The 23,058-nt window shown below is 44.0% G+C and overlaps 1 protein-coding gene across 1 annotated transcript; it reads right to left on the bottom strand.

The window, feature by feature from the left end:
• Positions 1 to 1,448: 1,448 nt before the first annotated feature.
• On the bottom strand, positions 1,449 to 3,130 carry KCTD12 (potassium channel tetramerization domain containing 12). Its single transcript, XM_034758319.1, has one exon. The coding sequence runs from the start codon at positions 2,707 to 2,709 to the stop codon at positions 1,735 to 1,737; it is 975 nt and encodes a 324-aa protein (XP_034614210.1). The 5' UTR covers positions 2,710 to 3,130; the 3' UTR covers positions 1,449 to 1,734.
• Between the last annotated feature and the right edge of the window lie 19,928 nt (positions 3,131 to 23,058).

Below are 23,058 nucleotides of genomic sequence, written 5' to 3'. Positions count from 1 at the left end.
AAAGACTAAGTGGTGAAAAGAGAGCACTGGAACTCAAATTGATGAACATTGCTTAAATAAAAAGGTTTCATATTATCTGAAGCTATAGCTTTGTAAAAAGGAAAGAAGGTTTAAAAATGAAATCCCAATGTGAAACTCTTTGGTTAGATTGTAAATGCTAGTAATATCTCTAAATACAAGAGTCAGGACAATCAATTAAACTGCAGTTTTATCTTTGCAACCTCAAACTTTAATATGCACCATTAAAGTCCTTGAATGCTTAGGATGGTTAAAAAGGTGTAATTTTTTTTTGTTGAAGCTTGAATAGAGAACTCATGTTTTAAAATTCAAGAAGTGTAAAGTGCTTTTGTACTCAGATCCTTAGCTGCTTATTAAAAAGAGAGGCTAAACCTTCATTTATTACAAAAGCTTGTGCTTATATAGTATGTTGTTCTTCCACAGAAAGCTATGGCTGCTTCCTCTGGAAGAGAAGCAGTTCTAAACTTGTTAGCTTATATAGACTAAGTTCAGCACTACTGTAAGGAGGAGTAACTCCCATTGAAGGAATGACTGTTGCTCCTGTTTTTGTTGGGGCTGCGTTTAGTTCTGTACCTTTTTTGAGAAAGTACTTATTATGCCTAGGAAATGTTACTTAGCAGTGTAATTTCTCTGATAATACTGCTACAAAAAAACTAAAAATCAATATTTATTTTGTTAAGAAAGCCATTTGAGGAAGCATTTCAGTCAGCTTCAACAATTACATAGTACTAACATGACGACACTGAAAGTAGCAAGCAGGATTCACTTGTTTTTACTTGGATTTGTAAACTTGTATCACTTCAACATCTAAAAATCTCACTTTCATAGGAAACAGGCACTCTACCTCCTCTCTGACCAGCCTGGTTTATGTCACACCAATCCACTTTAAAGGAGTTTAAGGAACGTGAAATGGATTTTTATGTAGTTCCTGTCTATGGTAACTTTGTGACACTAAGGATTTTACACCACCTATGAAAGTTATGATTCACAAGCACTGTAAGTTTTCAAGAAATTGTTGCTTTATATCTAGTGAGGATAGACATTGTTCTTCCAAGTTGGTTTAACAGTTCAAGTGGTTGGTAATCCAGAGTACTTGGTTTGATACTTGTCCTTGGCCATCAGCCTCCTTCACCAGCCACACACACTTGATCCAGTTCAAGAGCTTCTAAGTTCAGGGCTTTGGGGAAGGATAGAGATGGAATAGGAAGGGATAAGGAAGTAATTGGTCCTGGAGGATCAGTCATTCCCAGCCCCCAATCTCACACACCTCCTGGAGGAAAATCATGAGCAAGAGGGATAACCCATCATCACAGATAGCTGTCCCACTCACCATTTCATAGTTGGGTGGGCAGTTGTAAATCTGCAAGGTTGCTGAGCAGGGACAAGGAGAAGTTAAAACATGGGGATGGGATGGGAGGAGAAGTTAAAACATGGAGAAGGTATTCCTCCCCTCCCCCCTTCTCAGTGGGGTATGGTGCCCAGTTCGTGGGAAGAGAGTCTCTGGGCGTAAGGGAGAGGGAGTTCCCCTCACCCCCTGGGTCTGAGGGGTAGAGAGGAGACAGGCAGAGTTTCGAACATCTCCTGTGCGGGGGGGGGGTGGAGGAGCTGGCACACAGCTGGGAGCATGGGGGGAGTGTAGGGGAGAGGCTGATGGAGGGCGCTGTGTGTGAGGGGCTGGGGACGCACAGGGCGGTCTGCCCCGGCGTGTCTGCCGGCTCAGTCCCTGCAGAACACGTACTCGGTGTAGCTGGTCCAGATCTTGTCGTCGGCGGGGCCGCCCTGCTCGGGGGCGAAGGCGCAGGTGCCGGTGGAGGAGCAGGCGGCCATGCGGAAGCCGGCCTCGGAGAGGCGGTCGAAGGCCTGCTCCAGGAAGTTGAACTTGAGGTAGTAGCGGGCGGTGTAGCGCTCGGGGGGCCGGTCGGGGTCGCGGCTCTCGTTCAGCGTCTCGCCGAACACCTCCTTGGCCAGCGCGGTCTTGCCGCACACGGTGATGCGCGCCACCCGCCGGAACTTGGCGTCGGCCTGCGCCTCCCGCCCGATGGTGTAGGAGCCGCGGTAGCCGATGGTGATGTAGCCCGAGCGCCGCCCCGCCCCGCCGTCCAGGGACTGCGACGGGGTGAGCAGCGGGCCGCCGGAGGGGCTGCGGCTGGAGGTGGGCGACGGGGCCGAGGCAGCGCCCCCAGCCTCGGGCGGCTCCGCCTCCAGGTAGCCGAGCAGGGACGGCGGCTCGTCGGCGCAGAGGGAGCCGTCGCGGTTCAGGGCGGCGGGGCGCGCCCCCCCGCCGGCCGCCCCCCGGCCCTGCGCCAGGCGGCGCGCCAGCTCGGGCAGCTGGAAGTACTCGGCCTCCCGCTGCAGGCGGCTGCGCTCGGGGAAGTGCTCGGGCAGCACCAGCTGCAGGTCCCGCAGGTAGTCCAGGATGTAGCGGAAGAGGAAGCCGTCGCGGTCGAGGAAGAAGCGGCCTTTGCTGTCCCGGGGCAGCTCGCCGGGCTGCTGCTGCGAGAACATGCGCCAGAGCAGCGAGTCCCGCACCGACACCACCGTGCCGCGCCGCGTCACATACACCTGCCCGCCCACATTCAGCTCCACGATCTCCGGGAAGGCGGACGAGCCCGCGGCCCCCGAGCCCGGCCCCGCCGCTGGGGACACGCCGCCCCCGTTCGGCAACCCCCGGGCGCTGTCCGCCAGGGCCATCCCGGAGCGAGCCCGCTGCCGCCTCCTGCCCTTACTCCGGCGGGTGGCGGGGTGCAGCCGCCTCTCCTCCCGCCGGCCGTGGGAAGAGCCGCCGCCTCTCGGCCCCTTTCGCCGTCCTCTGCTCCGCGCTGGCAGAGCCGCTCACTGCGGGCGCGGGCAGCGTCTCCTCTGGCCCCTTCCCTCTCTGCGGGCGCGGGCTGAGCTGCCGCCGCGCCTCACGCCAAGTGCTGAAGGAGCCGCCGCCTCACCTCACCTTGCTTATTTCCCCCGTGCTGCCCGCTGGGCGAGCCTCCTGGGCCAGGCTAAGAGGCGAGTCCCCTGCGCTAGCAGCGGGGCTGTGTTTATGTAGAGCTGCTGCACCTCGCAGGAGGCGTGGGAGGGTGGCTGGGAGGCAGAGCTGAGCGCAGAGACTCTCACTCAGACGGAGCGAAAGGGGGTGGATTTACACTGACGTACCCTCCCTTCCCCAATTACAAGGGAGACTACAGAGCCCCCGTGTCCCTTTCCTACTCCCCTGCAAAGCCGGATCCCTTTTCCAAATGTGGCTCCGGCCTGAGATTCACTGGGAAAATGTTTGTACTTGGGATCACTTGCTCATCCATCTAAACATCATCAAAGTAGTTAGCCGCTTACCTTACACAGCGCAGGCAGGAATCAGGATTTAATGGTTGTACAGTACTTTGGATATGTATAGCACAATGTAATGCAAAGTTCCTAAATGTTATGAATAAACTTCAGGCATTTATTTTGGGTTGGTACTGCAAATAATGCTTGCCACCGGTCAAAGCTGTTTCCATACATCCCTATACCCAATGCCTGATGAAGGACATCCCTCAGTCAAATTTATCTCCTTTTCACACAATTGGTGTTATCTCATTTTCATTGTTTTAATTTATTTACATCACAAATGCATAATCGTGAAAATAATATTAAAAGTGTTAATGATGGTGAAAAGCAACAGAGGGTCCTGTGGCACCTTTAAGACTATCAGAAGTATTGGGAGCATAAGCTTTCGTGGGTAAGAACCTCACTTCTTCAGATGCAAGTTCAGATACTTGCATCTGAAGAAGTGAGGTTCTTACCCATGAAAGCTTATGCTCCCAATACTTCTGTTAGTCTTAAAGGTGCCACAGGACCCTCTGTTGCTTTTTACAGATTCAGACTAACACGGCTACCCCAATGATGGTGAAGTAATTAATCCCACATCATTCAGGGAGCTTGCTGCACTAGACTTTTTTAAGCTTTTGTCCAAACTTGTATCTCTCCCTGGAGCCCTGACACCATGAGAAGTATGTTCCTCAACCACCCACCTTTTTTTGTTGTTGTTGTTGTTGTTAAAGAAAATGTATTTCCTACATGAACATGTAGTCTATATTTTCATGTATTTTTCTCTAGTCCAGTGCATTTCTGTGGAGTTAAGACTTGTCATTTTCATAATAAATGTCTATTGCTCTTTAAAATGGTGGCATCTGTAAAAACACTTACTGTTGTACCATCAGTGCTGAAGCAGGATATAGTCCACAAGTAGTTCACCACATAATTCAACAAATAAATTCTTTGATAGTTTCTGTATTTTGTCACATTGATCCCTAATGTCATGCACACAAGTTCCAAGAAAGCCAATACTGAATTTCAGTACTGTAGCATGTTTGTTATATTCATGAATGGTGGTGACCTACGTACAGATCCAAAGGTGCCAGTCTTATGACCGAGGGAACAGAATTTACAATCTTCTTCTCTAATACATAGGACTTTGCCACTTGAATGAATGAAGAATTTCCCTTGGCTGATAGCTATGATGGGATGAGGGTAATCCTCATGTCAGTCCTTGATTCAGTCAGTAGAGAATGAGACAATATCAAAATAATAAACATTTGAGTAGGTCTGATATATTCCATCCTGTAGAGGTAGAACACATAAACCAGTACTTTAATTACTCGACGACACATGTAGGGCTATGTGAATGTATGTATTTAATCAGGTGATGTTATAGCTCTGATTTAGCGTTGATTCATTTGATTAGGTTTTTGTACAATACATGAATATATATTTTAAATGCATTGGTTGAAGTTTGTTTTTGTTTTTCTTTTGATTGTAAATTACCTCCATTGAATTTCATACATATTGGTTTATGTCATGGGCATTGCAAGCAACAGCAGAGATAGTCACTGCTTCCAGCTTCTCAGCTGTTCTCCTCTGGGAGTGAAAGTGCTCTTTCTGTCTTTCAGCAGAGAACAACTGAATAGGCATAAAAGTTTGAGGAGTGTTATAGCAGCAATACATTCTGTAGGTATCTCAGATGTAAACTTGTTTTGAGCATTCATAAGTTTGGAGGTCCATGGGAGGGGAGGGCATGGAGAAAGAAGAGACTTTAGAAAGGCTTAAGAGAAGAGAGTGTTTGGGGGAGGTTAGCTCAAAAGGGAGGCATTTTACAAAGGAAAAGAAAAACAGTTAAGAAACAGGTGGGTATATATAGAAAGAATGATTAATGAAAAAACTGGCTGGAAGGAAAATGCTGAAGCAACAGAGAATCAGAAAAGGTATTTTGGACTAAGAAAGGAATCAAGAATAGGCTTGGCAAAACCATCACTTGAAGTGAACATATAGCAAATCTAGTCTGAAGAAAACTGAGACAGGAAATGTTGAGGAAAGAAAAAGCTGAACAAAGAAAACTTTTTTTTTTAAAGGCAGTCCTATTACATTTTATTTGGTAAAATGTTGGCTACCAAAGGGTCATTAAACCACCAATACATTTTCATTGTTGTGGGTAACAATGCAAAATGTTAATCTCATTTGATTTTAAATTAAAGAATTTGCTGTTGGTTTTTGGTCTGATAGCATTGTCATGGCAAAAGCAGGAAAAGAACCTTGAATTGATCTGCTACCCATGTAACTGTAAAATGGTTTTGGCATTGTTTTTTATGAGGAAAAAAGATTAATTGTATTGCAGTACTTATTGTATCTGTTTGCTGGTTAGAAAGGGGTTTTTCTTGAATTGTATTAGAACCATTTGACCCTGAATATATGTATACTAGATTTTCAGATTATAGTTAACTGGCAAGATTTTAGGGGGTGGTTGATATTGGCTCTCCTTCTCTTAAACTAGTATCTTCCTACAACTGCTCCCTCAGTGTTTTGAGGTAGCTTTCTAGAGATTCCCACTAATTCATATTTTAAACTAATCTTCTCCAGTGTAGGCAATGTATTGAGAGCCTTGTGATTGAGCTGTGCATCCAGAAAGTGAGAACACATAATGCTGGCAAGATCTATTATTTATAACAGAGCTTACAATAGAATATATAGATTTTCAAATATTTGAATCAGCATAAGTGGGTGCTCAGTTTACCTTTCAATAAACTGTGGCTTTCTCCGTGTTTCTCATGGGCTTTAAAATATGTTAACAAAAGCATATTGCAACCTATTTATTAGGTTAATAGGGCTAGAGCATAACTAATTTTAGGCTTATTTCTCTAGCAGTTGCACAAATTAATAAGTTATATTGCTCCCTCACATGCTACCCCTTATAAATGTTCATTGTTTCCAAACCTAGCACCTGCTAGGAAGCAGCATTTCACTGGTTCACTGTATCATTATATAGCACTGTTTTGAGTACATGGCACTGCACACTAAGGGATGGGAGTTGTGCCAGACAAATTTATCTAGATCTCTGCCACAGAAGGCTAACTATCTCTGGGTACAAGGTGGTAAAATACAGTAAAATGTAATATAAACCAGGACTTATGCAGAGTGTGGTATGGTATCTATAAAGTGAAGAAAGAGTCTTCTAAGGGGAAGCCTCTGCTAGTACAGACTGTATCACAAAATACTGGACCATGACACAAGTTGTGTTTGAAGCCTGTCTCGGTGAAATAGCGATCATTTTATGTGATAAATGTGCTTCACATCATGATATCTAGAGCTATAGACACAATTGTAAAGCAATGTCTGTTCAAAAATATTACACTCTCTGTGTATTTTCCAAGTGGGATTGCTTTCGGTTGTTCTAATATATCCTGAAAAGAAAGGGACAGTAGCTATTTCAACATTCTCTTCACTAGTTCAAGCTGGTGAATCTTGGGTAGGAATGGAGTATCATCATTTTCCATCTCTTCTCTCCCACTTTGAAATATTTCCATGAAATGGAATTGGATTCCACTTCAAATAACCTATTTTAAAAATGGATAACAAATACATCACATTGATATGGCAGATAAATATTCAGTCGCTTGGTTGCACAACGCTATCGTAATCTCAGTATTTTACACTCATTTCATTTTACGTAGGAGACACAATTAGAGTATTAGTAAATATAACACTCAAAATGCTACATTTGGAACAAAATGTCTTATTAGGAAATATACATCATCATTTAAAAGAGCTAAATATGGAGTAATGGACAGCCTGGGTTCCGTAAAGATAAACAAGTCTGCGAACTTCTATAGTTGTATAGTGACCCGTCATTTCCAAATGAGTAACAGTGACTTGAAAGAAGACCAGCAAGTATTTTTGTTTGTTATTGTTAGCGTCGTATCAGGACTGACTGTGCTATTTTAATCTGTGTTCCAATAATTTTACTGGTTACATTATAGGAAAGATGCAACACTATGTCAAGTGATATTGATTAGTTGGGGTTTTTTAATCCTTGTATCAGAGCTTAGAAGGATGTTTCCATCATGTTCCCCACCAATAATCATTAATAAAAATCAGTCTAATTGTATTCAGATAGCACAGAGGAAACTGGGAATCAAGATTAGTTTTCACTCAAAACAGTCTTCTTCATAAAGCAGATTCACCTATGATAGAGAAAGGGAGGCACCTAGTGGTATGAGATTTAAGTTGCAGCCAAAATGGAAGTTGGCTCAAAGGCTCCAAACCATTGACAATAGAACATCTATAGTAAAGAGAAAATTATAACCTTTTTATCATAAGAATAGCTGTAAATTAGCTAGTGTAACTACATCCAGAATTTTCCCCATTAGAATTGACAAAAAAATAAACTTGACCCTCTGCTCCTATACCAATATGGAGGTTAGTGTCTAATGTTTCACAAATAAAGACGTGTTGCATATGATTTTACTGTTTTATATTACTTTAATTAGCAGATGGCACCTTTCAATATGCTTGAATTGCTTCTGAAGCAAAATATTTAACTTTTACTAACTACAGAAAATGCTACTAGATGAATAGGGCTATTTACTGAACTGAAAGCTTATCAAGTGTCACTATTTTAAGCTTGACAATGCATGGTTAAAGAATGAAGTGGTGGGGATGACAATAGGGATTCCCTTATCTACTGCAGTTCATTCGTAAGTGAAAACCATGCACAGTTTAATTGCTAAAGCTTGGGGATTGTTAGAGTTTTGTATTTTGATGGTTCTGACTGTATCTGTGCTCTTGAAATATTTGAAGTTCTGTAGGTTTCACTTTTACAGTCAAAACTGCCCATTATCTTCAGTTGAATTGCACATTAACATCATTGGTAGTATTCACAGATGGCCATTAAGTATGCTGTTCATAAAATCTCTCACGTTGTACCCAAGTGTTGGGTATATGGTGACAAAAAAATTGAAGTATAAGTTATCTGAACCAGAAAAATATAAAATAGATCACTTCTTGCAACCCCCCTCCTAAACTGCTTTATATGGCTCCACAGCTAACATGGAAGTGTTTATAGATTTCACAGGAGTAATAGTGGAAGTTATCTGTATATTCATCCCCTGTGCATCAATAAAGAATGTTGTGAGAGCATTTGTCTTTATCTGATGGCATGTTGTAAAAAGGCCAGACATTATGAAAAAATGTTTTACCTAAGTCATACATTGAACAGACCCCAAATATTTTTATCACAATTGACAATCACCTAGAACTTAATAGTGGTCTGGAGCTCTACCTTCCGTAGGTGAGGGTAGAGCTCCCACTGCCAATGTGGAGAGGAGGAGATGTCACCTCAGGAACATCAGCTCCTCTCAGAACCCGATGGAGGGGGGGAGAGGGAAATCAGTAATCTGCAGGGTAGCACTGAGAGCATCCAGCCACTCTCTGAATCACTGTCCCATACAGACCCACCAGATTTTGTGTGTGAAACTCTAGTCAGCAGTTAACACAGTTCAGAGTTGTATTAACTCCCTCTGAGTACCCTCAGTGACCACCAGACAGAATGGTAACTCAGTTCCCAGGCCCCAGTGAGATTTGCAAACTAGGCATTCCCCCATCTATCTTGCCTTTTGGGCCCAATCTAGCAGATGAGTGGTGAGGAGGCCCCCTTATAACCTTTAGCCCAGTGCTTACACCACACTCACCCAGGATGTGGGGGAGATGTCTACACTTCACTTGGGAGCAAGCCTGCCTCCGTCCCTGGATAGACAGACTTGCGCTAGAGGGGCTCGAGTTAGCGTACTAAAATAGCAATCCACATGTTCCAGCTTTGAAGTTCAGCCTCTCAAGCCTAGGGGGTCAGGTGGGCTAGAGAACCAGAGTCTTCACCTTGGTGTTTGTATCACATATCTGTCTGCTGAGAGGCTCACTTCCAGCAGCAGTGTAGATATAGTCTAACAAATTCAGGTTTAATTCATTCCTCCACCTGAGGCAAGGAACTGATTTGAACAGGGATCTCCCACTGCTTATGCAAGTGCGCTAACAACTGGACTAAAGAGTCTCTCAGACTCTTGTTAGCGCAATGCATATTTATTTATGCACAGGGGAACGGTTTCAACAGGACAGACTGAGAAACCCATACCAGGATATCCCAACGGGGAGGGCATTCACTCAAATTCATATCCCTTTTCCACTGCCAGCAGAGAGGGGGAACTAAGCCCAAGTCTTCTATATTTACAGTGCTGTAAACATTGGGCTACAGTTGTTGCTGCTGCTATGGCATTTCTTACAAAAGAACATCTTAGACTCATAACTCCAGGAGAAGGTACAGATTACAAATCCCAAACAGAGTTAGGCCCCAACACCTCTCATTTGCATTGGCTAGCTAGCACCTGCAGGTTGATGACAAAATTAAGATCACTTAGACATATAATTGTCTGATATGTGGATTCACTCAGTGAGGCACGTAAACTGTCTTAGCTGCACCTGTAAATAGTTGCAGGTGCAAAAAGGGAGGCCAGTTTGAGGATGGTCTGAAAATCAAGCTATGTCTACACTACAGCTTTTATGATAACTTATGTCGCTCAGGGTTGTGAATAAACAATCTTTCTGAGTAACATAAGTTACACCAACATAAGTGCTCGTGTGCACAGCGCTACATCAGTGGGAGAGCTTCTCCCAACAACATAGCTTCTGTCGTTCACAGAGCTGCTGTTCACAGAGGAGGTCGGCATACAGAGTCTTCATCAGACATGCTGTAGTGGCACTGCTGCAGCGCTGTATGTGTAGGCATGGCCTCAGACTCTTCATGCTTATATATACGTGCATGTACGCATGCCTATGATATGTGCCACAAAATGATGTTTGATTGTATGTCACTGCTACAGCTTATTAGCTTGAGGGTGTTCTGTTAAGGGAAAGGCTCTGTTTTATTTTAACTTTAAAATACTTATGTGAATGTTGTGCTTATGTAAATGCTGGACTGACAGCCCTGGAGAATGCAATCTTTTATTTAATGTCATTTTTAAAAAATTATGCTACACACACAAATAAAGCAAAAAGAGAAATCCATTCTTCTTAAGCCTTGAAACAGACTAGGGACATTAAGTCACCCAGAGACAGGATGAGATTGCAGGATGGCTTCTGGTAAAAAGGAAGATTATCTAAAGGGCAGAGGCTGTAAATGAAGCCCGCAAGAAAAGTGACAAAAAGCTCAAGAGATAACAAGAGAGCCTCTTGTCAGAGCCAGAAAAAGAAAAGTTAAAAACAAAACAGCTGAGAACAAATCTTGTTGGGGTGAGGGGAGGAGAAGGGAAGAAAAGAAACAAAACATAAAATAGAAACAGCAGCATGACTGTAGCAAGTAGGCTACACACTCTTTAAATAGTTAGCAAACCCTCTAGTGGCTCTCACCGTCTTCTATGTTTCAAAAGCCACCAGAACCCTGCCAGAACAAGAGTATATGTATGTAGACTGGTCTTGCATACTGTATGTAGTTAGCAAAGATAGTTATTTCAATCTCATTGTGCTCTTATGGCTGCTTCATATTACTTTTATTGTATAAAGAGCAAGACACACAAAAATAACCCAAACACATGACCTGTCTCCTTCACTGTTCCTCTTTAAGGATCAACTTCTGCCCTTATATATGCATATGAAACTTCCCTTGACTTCAATAGGAAGTGAATACGTATGTGAGGGTAGAATTTGGCTCACTGTCTTTGGATAGAAGTAACTGGTCGTGTTTGTTAGAACTTACTGTTTACTTTTGTCAGACATTATTAGAGACAATACCTCATTGTTTTTATAGTGATAATAGCTTTTCGTCATTTAGAGTAAGCATATGCACTAACCTATTTATTTATCAATTAAGAATAAAGGATATAATAAGTGATGATAAGAATTCCTATAGAAGGAATGATGGAGGGGGGAGAGGAATGCTGTGTAATGGGTATCAGTAGTTAAAGTACACTAGGTCAGGGGTTCTCAAACTTCATTGCACCGTGACCCCCTTCTGACAATAAAAATTACTACATGGCCCCAGGAGGGGGGACTGAAGCCCAAACCCCACTGCGCTGAGCGGGGGTGGGGAGGGGGCATAGCCAAAGCCCAAGGGCTTCAGCCCCTGGCAGGGGGCTTGTAACCTGAGCCCCATCACCCAGGGCTGAACCCCTCATGCTCCAGCTTTGGCCCCAGACCCCAGCAAGTCTAAGCGAGCCCTTGCAACCCCATTAAAACAGGGTCAAGATCCACTTTGGGGTCCTGAGACCGCTGCACTAGGTCAATTCTTAGGCCTAGTGACCTTGTCTGTAGTAGTGCTGAATGAGGTATGCTTCAGGCAGCCAGAGTAGTAAGGAGCAAGAAAGTCCACAGAAACAGGAATAGAGAGCTCCCTGGAGCTAGATGGGAAGGGGAAGTCCTTTAGACAGCTATTCAAAGAAAAAAATGTTTTAATATGTTATTAATAGGAAGAGTTTTGAACTTTTAAAAGTGAGTTCTGCAATGGGTTGGCTATGTTTCAGTGATGCATAACTTGTATGTCAGTAATACGTTTGCAAAGCAATTTGAGAACCTTCAGGGTGGTATCATATATAGAAACTATGGTGACTGATTCTATAAGCCACATTTGGTAGCAAAAAAAGCACTATATGGCCAGTTTCCCTAAGCTGAACAGGATTGTTTCTCTCTGTGTAACCCTTTTACCATCCACTGAGCAAAGCCAAGGTTTGCCAGCATTGCACTTCTACAGAATAACATTTTGACTCACCCAAAGCTGAGTACTGTCAGTAAGCATATTTAGTGTTTAAACCATATAGATCACACCAACTTAAATTAACACTCCTATTTAGTTCCTTTCTGGCACTTCTGTTTGTGTTCCTTATCTTGGGTTTTCCTGCAGGATTTAAACTTTTATTGTACTGTTCAGTATTCAGCCTTTCCGTTGCCCCCAGACACCAATACCTGATGCTATAAACAGTGGCATGCCACTGTAATGAACCCAAGTTGAAATTTTCAAAGTCAACTAGGGGATCTGGCCACACAACTCCCACCAAAATTAATGGGAGCTATGTAGCTAAATCCACTAATCAGTTTGAAAATCTCAATCTTTGATTGTATAATGCAGAGATACCATAGTTACTTTAGAAAACTCTTGCAGAGAATGAGAGTATAATTAATGAATTTCTACTCCTAAAGCATATGCTTCTGTCACTTGAGCTAAAGGAGGGTCTTCTGTTTGTTAGTCTGTTAGTGGTCATATACTCCTTCAAGCTATTCTACTGGCAAGTGAGAGAATAACATATTCCTAAACACATGAGAGAGCTTGATACATTCTGCCTACTAGTGCTGCACACGCACTTTCAGTAATTTAACAAGCATGACTGGTATGTTAACTTCCATCCCTCCATCTCCATGCTGCAAGTCTGAATTTCATAGTCACGTTTCCTATTACCACTTCATCACATATTCAGTGGTTTCTGGGTTTCTGGTTTTTGGGGGGGGTTGTTTTTTTGGGTTTTTTTTTTTCATGTGCATTTTGAGAGATGGGCAAGGCCTAATAATTTTAGCTATATTAAGAGAGTCACATTGTTAGGTTTTTTATTGTACTTTTGACTAACATGAAAAGTTACTAGTGTCACCAGATCATGGGGTATATGTACCGTGTGACAGGTTGTCACCCCTGGGGTGCAGTTTGGGAGCCATGGGAACTGCTGCACCCCTCTAACCTCCCAGCTGGGTTGGCCTTTCCTACAGTGCTCTGTAGGTGACTCACAGCCTCTTCAGGCCCTGTGGTCACCCATCATGACACTGGGTGACACTACACACCCAAACGGAACTACCTGAGTGCCTGACTCAGACAAGCAGGAGACAACTACCAATTTCCTAGCTCCTCCACCCTGCACCCTTGCTGGAGTATAAACCCCAAATTGTACCATCTTGCGCTGCACAGGGATCTGTACAATATAAGCTCATAAAGTTCACCCTCTCCTCGATGTGGGAAAGATATGCACTATACACTTGTGAGATTTTTCCCCAGACGCTTCACTCAAAGGTATACTGGTTTAGATAAAGCAAAAACAAGTCTATTAACTACAAAAAAGATAGATTATAAGTGATAGCAAACAGGTCAAAACAGATTACCTAGTAAATAAACAAAAACGCAAACTAAGCCTAAAATACTAGAAAGATTGGATACGAATTAGCAATTTCTCACCCTGACTTATGATACAAGCAGGCTTGCAGATTCTTAAGGCACAAGCTGCATTTGCTTTGCAGTTTGGGCTCCCAACCCCTGTTCCAAGTCCTTTTCTTTCAGAGCTTCTCTCAGATGCTGAGTTGTGGGGAGTGAAGAACAGATGATGTCACTCCCTGCCTTTTATAGCTTTTCCATATGGCGGGAACCCTTTGTTTTAAACTTGGTTCCCAAACCAATTTGTGGAAAAATACAGGTACCTAAATTGGAGTTCAGAGTCATGTGGCCTGGTCACATGCCCTTGCAAAGTCATAGCAGCCATTACTTACATTACTGGCCGAAACGTTTACAGGAAGGCTAAGCTATTCCACAGCCCATTGACTTTGTTGATGAGCCATTAGCACGGTCTGGCTTCTTCATTATTGTACCTGAGAGGCTGTCTGTGGGTGTTTTCCAGAGAAAGCCCATTTGAAATACAGATCCATAGTCAATATTTATAATTTCAGATACAAAAATGATACATGCACACAAATAGGATAATCATATTCAACAAATCATAACTTTTCCAATGACACCTTACATGACCCATCTTGTACAAAATGCTTCATAATTATGCCATAATCATATCCTACTAATATTACTATAACGAATATGGGGTGTAGTGTCACATACCCCATGCTGGCCCAGCAACCAAAAGGTTAACACAGGCACTGCCAGTGCTGGCTGATTGGCAACCTCACAGCAGCTCGGAGGATAAAAGGACTGGGAAGCAGAGGGGTGGGGCAGCTACCAGAGGAGTGAGCAGCCTGGAGAAGGGAACACCCACCAGCAAGCTGCTGAAGAGCCACTCAGGGACAACACTCTAAAATGAGATGACGAGACCATAGGCTGAAGAGCCTCCAGAAACCCAGGGGAGGGTAGGAAGGAGCTCAGGGCATAGCTGGAATCAATGAACCCTTATCTAGCTTGAGGGCCCTGAGCTGGAACCCAGTGGAGTGGGTGGGCCTGGGTTCCCCATCAACTCCTTGATGGACGTAAGAGCAGAGAGGGTTTTCAGATGCATCAAGAATTAGACTAAGGGTATGTCTACACTACGAAATTAGGTCGAATTTATAGAAGCCGGTTTTATAGACATCGGTTTTATACAGTCGATTGTGTGTCCCCACATAAAATGCTCTAAGTGCATTAGGTCGGCGGACCATGTCCACAGTACCGAGGCTAGCGTCGACTTCCAGAGCGTTGCACTGTGGGTAGCTATCCCATTGGAATTTTGGGTAGAGATCCCAATGCCTGATGATGCAAAAACAGTGTCGCGGGGGGTTGTGGGTACATGTCGTCAGGTCCCTCCCCCTCCATCAGAGCAACAGCAGACAATCGATTCATGCCTTTTTACCTGGGTTACCTGTGCAGACAACATACCACAGCAAGCATGGAACCCGCTCAGCTCAGCTCACCGTCACCATATGTCATCTGGGTGCCAGCAGACGTGGTACTGCATTGCTACACAGCAGCAGCTAATTGCCTTTTGGCAGTAGACGGTGCAGTATGACTGGTAGCCGTCATCGGCTATCTGGGTGCTGGCAGACGTGGGGCTGCATTGCTATACAGCAGCAGCTCCTTGCCTTTTGGCAGTAGATGGTGTATTACAATTGGTATCCATCATCGTCATATTCCTTAGTGAGTTTGGTCAGAGGCACCTGGGCAGACATGTTTTGTCTCCTGGAGACTCAGTCCTGCCAGCAGTCCTATTGAACCGTCTTGACGATGATGGCTAGCAATCGTAATACAGCATCTTCTGCCAAGCACCCAGAAGATGCCGATGGCTATCAGTCATGCTGCACCGTCTGCTGCTAACCTAAGATGTAAAAGATAGATGGACCAGATTTGTTCTGTATTCATTTGCTTCCCCTTCCCTCCATGAAATCAACGGCCTGCTAAACCCAGGGTTTTGAGTTCAATCTTTCGGGGGGAGCATTCTGCGTGACAGTTGTTTGTGTTTCTCCCTGATGCACAGCCACCTTTGCTGATTTTAATTCCCTGTAAGCCATGTCATCAATCGCCCCTCCCTTCCTCCATCAGATAATAGTTTCGCGCCTTTTTTCAGCCCAGACACCATAGCACTGGGATCATGGAGCCAGCACTCTACTTTCCTGTAAACTAACCACCCTACCCTCCCCCCTTCGAGCACCGCTTACAGAGGCAATAAAGTCATTGTTATTTCACATTCATGCATTCTTTATTAATTCATCACACAACTAAAGGGATAACTGCCAAGGTAGCCCGGGAGGGGTGTGGGAGAGGGAAGGGAAAGACACACTGCAGTTTAAAACTTTAAATCTTTAACACTTATTGAAGGCCAGCCTTCTGATGCTTGGGCAATCATCTGGGGTCGAGTGGCTGGGTGGCCAGAGGCCCCCCCACCGCGTTCTTGGGTGTCTGAGTGAGGAGGCTATGGAACTTGGGGAGGAGGGCTGTTGGTTACACTGGGGCTGTAGTGGCGGTCTCTGCTCCTGCTGCCTTTCCTGCAGGTCAACCATACGCTGGAGCATATCAGTTTGATGCTCCAGCAGCCGGAGCATCAACTCTTGCCTTCTGTCAGCAAGCTGACGCCACCTATCCTCTTCAGCCTGCCACTTGCTCACTTCAGCCCGCGATTCAGCCCACCACCTCTCCTCTCATTCATATTGTGCTTTTTTGCACTCTGACATTGACTGCCTCCATGCATTCTGCTGTGCTCTGTCAGCGTGGGAGGACATCTGGAGCTCTGAGAACATATCATCCCAAGTCCGCCGTTTTCCCCTTCTAATCTTCACTAGCCTCTGCGAAGGAGAAACATTTGCAGCTGGTGGAGGAGAAGGGAGAGATGGTTAAAAAAAGACACATTTTAGAGAACAATGGGTACACTCTTTCACGTTAAATTTTGCTGTTCACATTACACAGCACATGTGCTTTCGTTACAAGGTTGCATTTTTCCTCTTATATTGAGGGCCTGCCGGTTTGGTGTGAGAGATCACTCATGCAGTGCCAGGCAACAGAATTCGGCTTGCAGGCAGCCATGATAAGCCACAGTCTTTTGGCTTTTTTAACCTTCATAACATGTGGGAATGATTTCAAACAGCAGCACCCTCATTTCCCATACCAAGCACCCATTGGGCTGGCCATTTAAAATGGGTTTGCAATGTAAAAGGAGGGACTGTGGTTTCCGGGTTAACATGCAGCACACACCCAACTACCCCCCCACACACACACCCAATTCTCTGGGATGATCACTTCACCCCTCCTCCCCACCGCGTGGCTAACAGCGGGGAACATTTCTGTTCAGCCAAGCAGGAACGGGCACCTCTGAATGTCCCCTTAATAAAATCACCCCATTTCAACCAGGTGACCGTGAATGATATCACTCTCCTGAGGATAACAAAGAGAGATAAGGAATGGATGTTGTCTGCATGCCAGCAAACACCAGGACCATACGCTGCCATGCTTTGTTATGCAATGATTCCAGACTACGTGCTACTGGCCTGGCGTGGTAAAGTGTCCTACCATGGCGGACGGGATAAGGCAGCCCTCCGCAGAAACCTTTTGCAAAGGCTTTAGGAATACATGAAGGAGAGCTTTCTGGAGATGTCCCTGGAGGATTTCCGCTCCATCCCCATACACGTTAACAGACTTTTCCAGTAGCTGTACTGGCCGCGATTGCCAGGGCAAATTAATCATTAATCATTAAACACACTTGCTTTTAAACCATGTGTAATATTTACAAAGGTACACTCACCAGAGGTCCCTTGTGTGCCCTCAGGGTCTGGGAGCACACCTTGGATGAGTTCGGGGGTTACTGGTTCCAGGTCCAGGGTGATAAACATATCCTGGCTGTTGGGGAAACCGGTTTCTCCGCTTCCTTGCTGTGAGCTATCTTCATTGTCTTCATCATCATCTTCCTCGTACCCCGAACCCGCTTCCCTGTTGCGTGATTCTCCATTGATGGAGTCAAAGCACACGGTTGGGGTAGTGGTGGCTGCACCCCCTAGCATGGCATGCAGCTCTGCATAGAAGTGGCATGTTTGCGGCTCTACCCCGGACCTTCCGTTTGCCTCTCTGGCTTTGTGGTAGGCTTGCCTTAGTGCCTTAATTTTCACGCAGCACTGCTGTGCGTCCCTGTTATGGCCTCTGTCCTTTTCTAATATTTTGCCATTTTGTTTACTGCTATGGAGTTCAGCTAGCACTGATTTGTCTCCCCATATGGTGAGCAGATCCCGTACCTCCCGTTTGGTCCATGCTGGAGCTCTTTTGCGATCCTGGGACTCCATCATGGTTACCTGTGCTGATGAGCTCTGCGTGGTCACCTGTGCTCTCCAAACTGGGCAAACTGGAAATGAAATTCAAAAATTTGCGAGACTTTTCCTGTCTACCTGGTCAGTGCATCTGAGTTAAGAGTGCTGTCCAGAGCAGTCACAATGAAGCACTGTGGGATAGCTCCCGGAGGCCAATACCGTCGAATTCCGTCCACACTACCCCAAATCCGACCCGGAAAGGCCGATTTCAGCACTAATCCCCTTGTCGGAGGTAGAGTAAAGAAACCGGTTTAAAGGGTCCTTTAAGTCGAAAAAAAGGGCTTCGTTGTGTGGACGTGTCCAGGCTTAATTGGATTTAACGCTGCTAAATTCGACCTAAACTCATATAGACCAGGCCTGACTGCCTTGCCTGGCTGAGTGAGCTCAGGTGCCATGCCCAGCCAGGCCAAAAGAGGGCATTGTTGCACCAATTCACACACACCCTTAGTGGTTACAGAGTAACAGCTGTGTTAGTCTGTATCCGCAAAAAGAAGAACAGGAGTACTTGTGGCACCTTAGAGACTAACAAATTTATTAGAGCATAAGCTTTCGTGGACTACAGCCCACTTCTTCGGATGCATGCCCTTAGTGGTTAGTTATTGTATATGCTACAAATTGATGATAACAAAAATGGGTTCAGGAAAGGTGTGCTTGTACCAGACCCTGTGCTAAATATTATATTTAATTGTAGAAATAGATTCTGAAGATTCTTATAAGCATCCATTGGACATTTATTCCAAGAGACTGAACCCAAACCTTGTCTATACAAACCTATGCACAAATTCACACTTTGTTTAAATATACTGGGTGAAATCCTGGCTTCACTGAAGTCAATGGCAAAACTGACTTAAATGGGGCCAGGAATCACCTACCATGCATGTCTAATTGCTTGTTTCGTGAATATTGCATGCATTTCTCTTTGTATGTTTCTCACTCTCCAGTTGTGTATCTCCTATGAGAAATTTTGAATATGCAACTCAAAGTCCATTTTTCCTATTCAACGTTGTTATTTTCCCTAAAATGTTTGAATAGTTTGTTTTTTAAAGCAAGATTCCATTTTGCAGATCCATACTAACCACTGTCAATTTAAACATAATTTTTCTCATATTCCTGCTTTTTGATCCTGACCGAGGTCTCTAGTAAAGTCTCACTTAGAGGTCTGTAGGTCCCAGGTCTGCTTCTTAAAACTGTGAGGTAAACTCCTTTACAGTTAATGTTAGAGGGTCTATTTGAGCTGCCCTCCAGCAATGCTGCTACTTCTGAGTGCCCTTCACACTGAGTTAGCACTGCTGAAAACTGTGCCTCCTGTCCATCACAAACATGTATTACAAGTCCCCTATTTCTAGAGAGTTTTAAAATATTATTTTTATTTGTTTAGTGCCAGCAATGTGCTCTTTTACTATTTCCTTCTAAATGCTGTGAAACTTCCCATATGATCTTAGAGTGTAAACACTCTTCAGGCATTTTTCTGATAATGGTTGAATCTACTGTGATGTCTGCCATGGGCAATGCTTTGCAGATTTAAACTGGTTGTTCAGCTCTTTGATATATTATGGTGACAGATGCTATAGAAAAACCTTACACAGATTCTCACTGCTCGTTCACCTACTATAACATGATCTTGATTTTCTTTTGTATTCTCTTCCTTTCTGGCAAAATTACATTTTTCTGGCACTGTCCATCAAATCTTCCTTTGGGAATAGTTTTAGCAGTATAAACCATGAGCCTCATTCCTGGGAGGTGCTGAACATACTCAAATCCCATTGATGGGGTTGATAGTGCACTGCCCCTTAAAGACTACACATTGCACCGCAAAAAGTATTAATGTCTAGGTGTATTTCTAAGTGATAAAATAAGAGACAGGGAGGTTGCCCATTTTACTTTTGAAATGTTATAAAGGACTTTCCTGATGTAGAATTTGTCCCAGGATGTTTGGCAAAGGGCATAGTTGATATTTATTGTAATCGTTAAAGTCTGATAAGGGATTCCTACTGTCTGTGCTGGAGATTTTGTTTAACTTGTGATTCTCCTGGCAAGAGGAAGACCGATGCTTTTTGAGGACAGTAGGTGGCAGTGTTGTCTCTGTTCCCAAGTGTCAAAGCACTGCACTATCACAGCTCAGAGAAGCCATTTCATGCAATATGCTAAGGATAGGCAACCTATGGCTGCGAGCTGATTGTCAGTGGCACTCACACTGCCCAGGTCCTGGCCACCGGTCTGGGGGGGCTCTGCATTTTAATTTAATTTTAAATGAAGCTTCTTAAACATTTTAAAAACCCTATTTACTTTACATACAACTAATAGTTTAGTTATATATTATAGACTTATAGAAAGAGCCCTTCTAAAAACATTAAAATGAATTACTGGCACGCGAAACCTTAAATCAGAGTGAATAAATGAAGACTCGGCACACCACTTTGGAAAGGTTGCCGACCCCTGCAAAGTTCCGGTAATCATAGGTACTTCTGCCCACAAGCAGTGGAAAGATTCACTGGAGTAGCTGTCAACATCCCCTCCAAATTTGGAGTGAAACTATATAAATGTTTTTAACCAGTGACGGCTTTGGTATGTTTTTGCTCCACTATGTAGTGTTTTTGTGAGTTTTTATTATTTGGATCCTTCAGCTTTTAAAAAGGGAAAATATTATAATGCTTGTATTAATTTTATTTTTAATTGTGCTTTTCTTTGCTTAAAAAATGAGGACCTTGAACAGCATTAATCATGCTGCTGACTCCCCTCTTTGGCAGCTGGTTAGTTCCAAACTCGCATCCCTTGCCTTAAGGTAAAGATCCCTCCTGGACCCTTTGGGGAGGTGGGAATTAATTCAGAATCAGTCCAACGCACATCTGTTACAACACATTTATCAGCATAGATTGAATCACAGCATCCTTAAAAGCAACAGAATTAAATAAGGAACTTTATTCCTGCTGTAGAATTCTATAGAGTGGTTTTTAAAAAACCTATAGAAAGGGTATAATTTATTAAATATATGAATTTTAAAGTAATTTGTATAGACTCCTATTACATTTCTATAAAACAGTATTGGTAATGCATCTACTACATACACTATAGGGTAAAAGCCTGGCCCCATTGAAGTTTGCCATTTATTTCAGTAGGGCCAGCATTTCACCCTAGGAATTTCCCATAGGGGAGTTGTACAAAGTTTGGTTGTTTAAGAAGATAGTGGTGGTTGATCCACAGAGTGCATGTAAAGAAACATTGATAACTGCACTTACTGAATGAAAAAGCTAAATTAACTTCAATGTTTTCCAAGTCTGTTTCACTGGTTCTATAGCATGTCATTTCTGGATAAGGCGTAGGCGTGTGCATGCGGGTGCATGCGTGTGTGTGTGTGTGTGTGTACACGCGCGTGCCTATGAAGTGAAAATCAGTGGTCTGGATACTATATTAATTACACTGGAAAGCATGACCTCTGTTTTCTCAGTGCTCTATTTAAACACTAGCTGTGCTAATTCAGAAAGTGTTTCAATGTATGAAGCAGATTATGAAAAGGAGCCTGTGGATAGAAGGCTAAAGCTGTCTTTCACAAAATATTGGTTAAATAGCAAAATTAGGGCCTGAGTTAATCCCTGCTGACTTCAACAGGGAAACTGCCACTAATGGTTAATCTGTTCAACAATGTGATTTTTTTTTAAAAAATCGCTGATTATGTACAGAGAGAATCCTAGAATGTACATCTTTCATTCAGTGTCTTGTTACAGCTCCTCCTACAGGCACCAAAATCCTGTGACACAAGATCAGTTCTTGCACTGCAACACTGCCTTTCCCTGGCTGCTGAGAGGGAACTAGTGTGACCAGACAGCAAATGTGAAAAATCTGGACCGGGATGGGGGGTAATAGATGCCTATATAAAAAAAAAAAGGCCCCAAAATCGGGACTGTCAGGACATCTGGTCATCCTAGAGGGAACGCCCCATCCCCACCGCTACCCTTAGGCTAGGGGAGATGCCATCCAATCCCTCCATCTCCCACCTACCCCATCACTGTCCTCTGTGCCCACTCAGCCTCCCTCCTGCACCCCATATCCCCCTGCACTCCCTAAATCTGTCTCCTGCTCCCGCTCACTCTCCAAATCCACCGTTCACACACTCTGCTGCTCCTTGCAGTCCCTGTGTCCTGTCCATCCCCCTGAAACATAGAGATAGACACCTAAATTCAGGCACAGTGAGGTGCCTACCTCTACTAGTGATCCCCAGCCAAGAATCCCTTGCCAGGAGTCAGGCGGCTTAAGTGCTTAAACTGTTTCTTGTGAAAATGTGTTAGCTACCTGCCTCACTGCACCTGAAACAGCACTGAGAGGAAGAGGTGATTGTGCCCATCTTAGGACTTCCAGCCTAGTGGCTAGTGCACTCCCTCAAGATGAGGGAGACCCAGGTTCAATTCCCCCCCTTTGCCTGGGAGAGGGAAAGGATTTGAACAGTCGTCTCCCACCTCTCAGAAGCATGCTCGAGCCACTGGGATATGGGATATTGTAAGTCTCCCTTGCGCTCCCCTGTTGAAGCTATTCCACTGTGGATAAATAATGAACAAATAATTGGACTAAAGGGACCTGAGTCTGAGTCACCCACTTCCTGGGTGGGTGCCCTAACCACAGTCTATAGAGTAACATTCTCTCTCTGGCCTGAGGACTCTTGAAATGGCAAAAATATCTCAATTGAGGGCCTCCAATTTGTATAAAGTTCTCACCACTTCTAAAACTAAACTTCTCAGAACCATGATGATGTGTGGATAAACAAACTTTTCCTTTGTAGAAGTTTACAAACTGTTACCAATTAAACGCAGGTGAAAACTCAGCAAAATCTGTGAGCAGGTAACTGAAAATGGCACTAATGGTGTTCTCTCCTGATTTCTTATAGTCTTGCCCTGTTTCTCAGATCATAGAATCATAGAATATCAGGGTTGGAAGGGACCTCAGAAGGTCATCTAGTCCAACCCCCTGCTCAAAGCAGGACCAATTCCCAACTAAATCATCCCAGCCAGGGCTTTGTCAAGCCTGACCTTAAAAACCTCTAAGGAAGGAGATTCCACCACCTCCCTAGGTAACCCACTAGTGCTTCACCACCCTCCTAGTGAAAAAGTTTTTTCTAATATCCAACCTAAACCTTCCCCACTGCAACTTGAGACCATTACTCCTTGTTCTGTCATCAGCTATCACTGAGAACAGTCTAGATCCATCCTCTTTGGAACCCCCTATCAGGTAGTTGAAAGCAGCTAT

The sequence above is a fragment of the Trachemys scripta genome, chromosome 1 (genome assembly GCF_013100865.1).
Source record: "Trachemys scripta elegans isolate TJP31775 chromosome 1, CAS_Tse_1.0, whole genome shotgun sequence".
Classification (NCBI taxonomy): domain Eukaryota; kingdom Metazoa; phylum Chordata; order Testudines; family Emydidae; genus Trachemys; species Trachemys scripta.
This window is presented reverse-complemented; position numbering and strand designations above follow the sequence as displayed.

What these genes read in the sequence shown, in the direction of transcription:
- KCTD12 (XM_034758319.1), bottom strand. Translation starts at nt 2,709, where the DNA reads ATGGCCCTGGCGGACAGCGCCCGGGGGTTGCCGAACGGGGGCGGCGTG.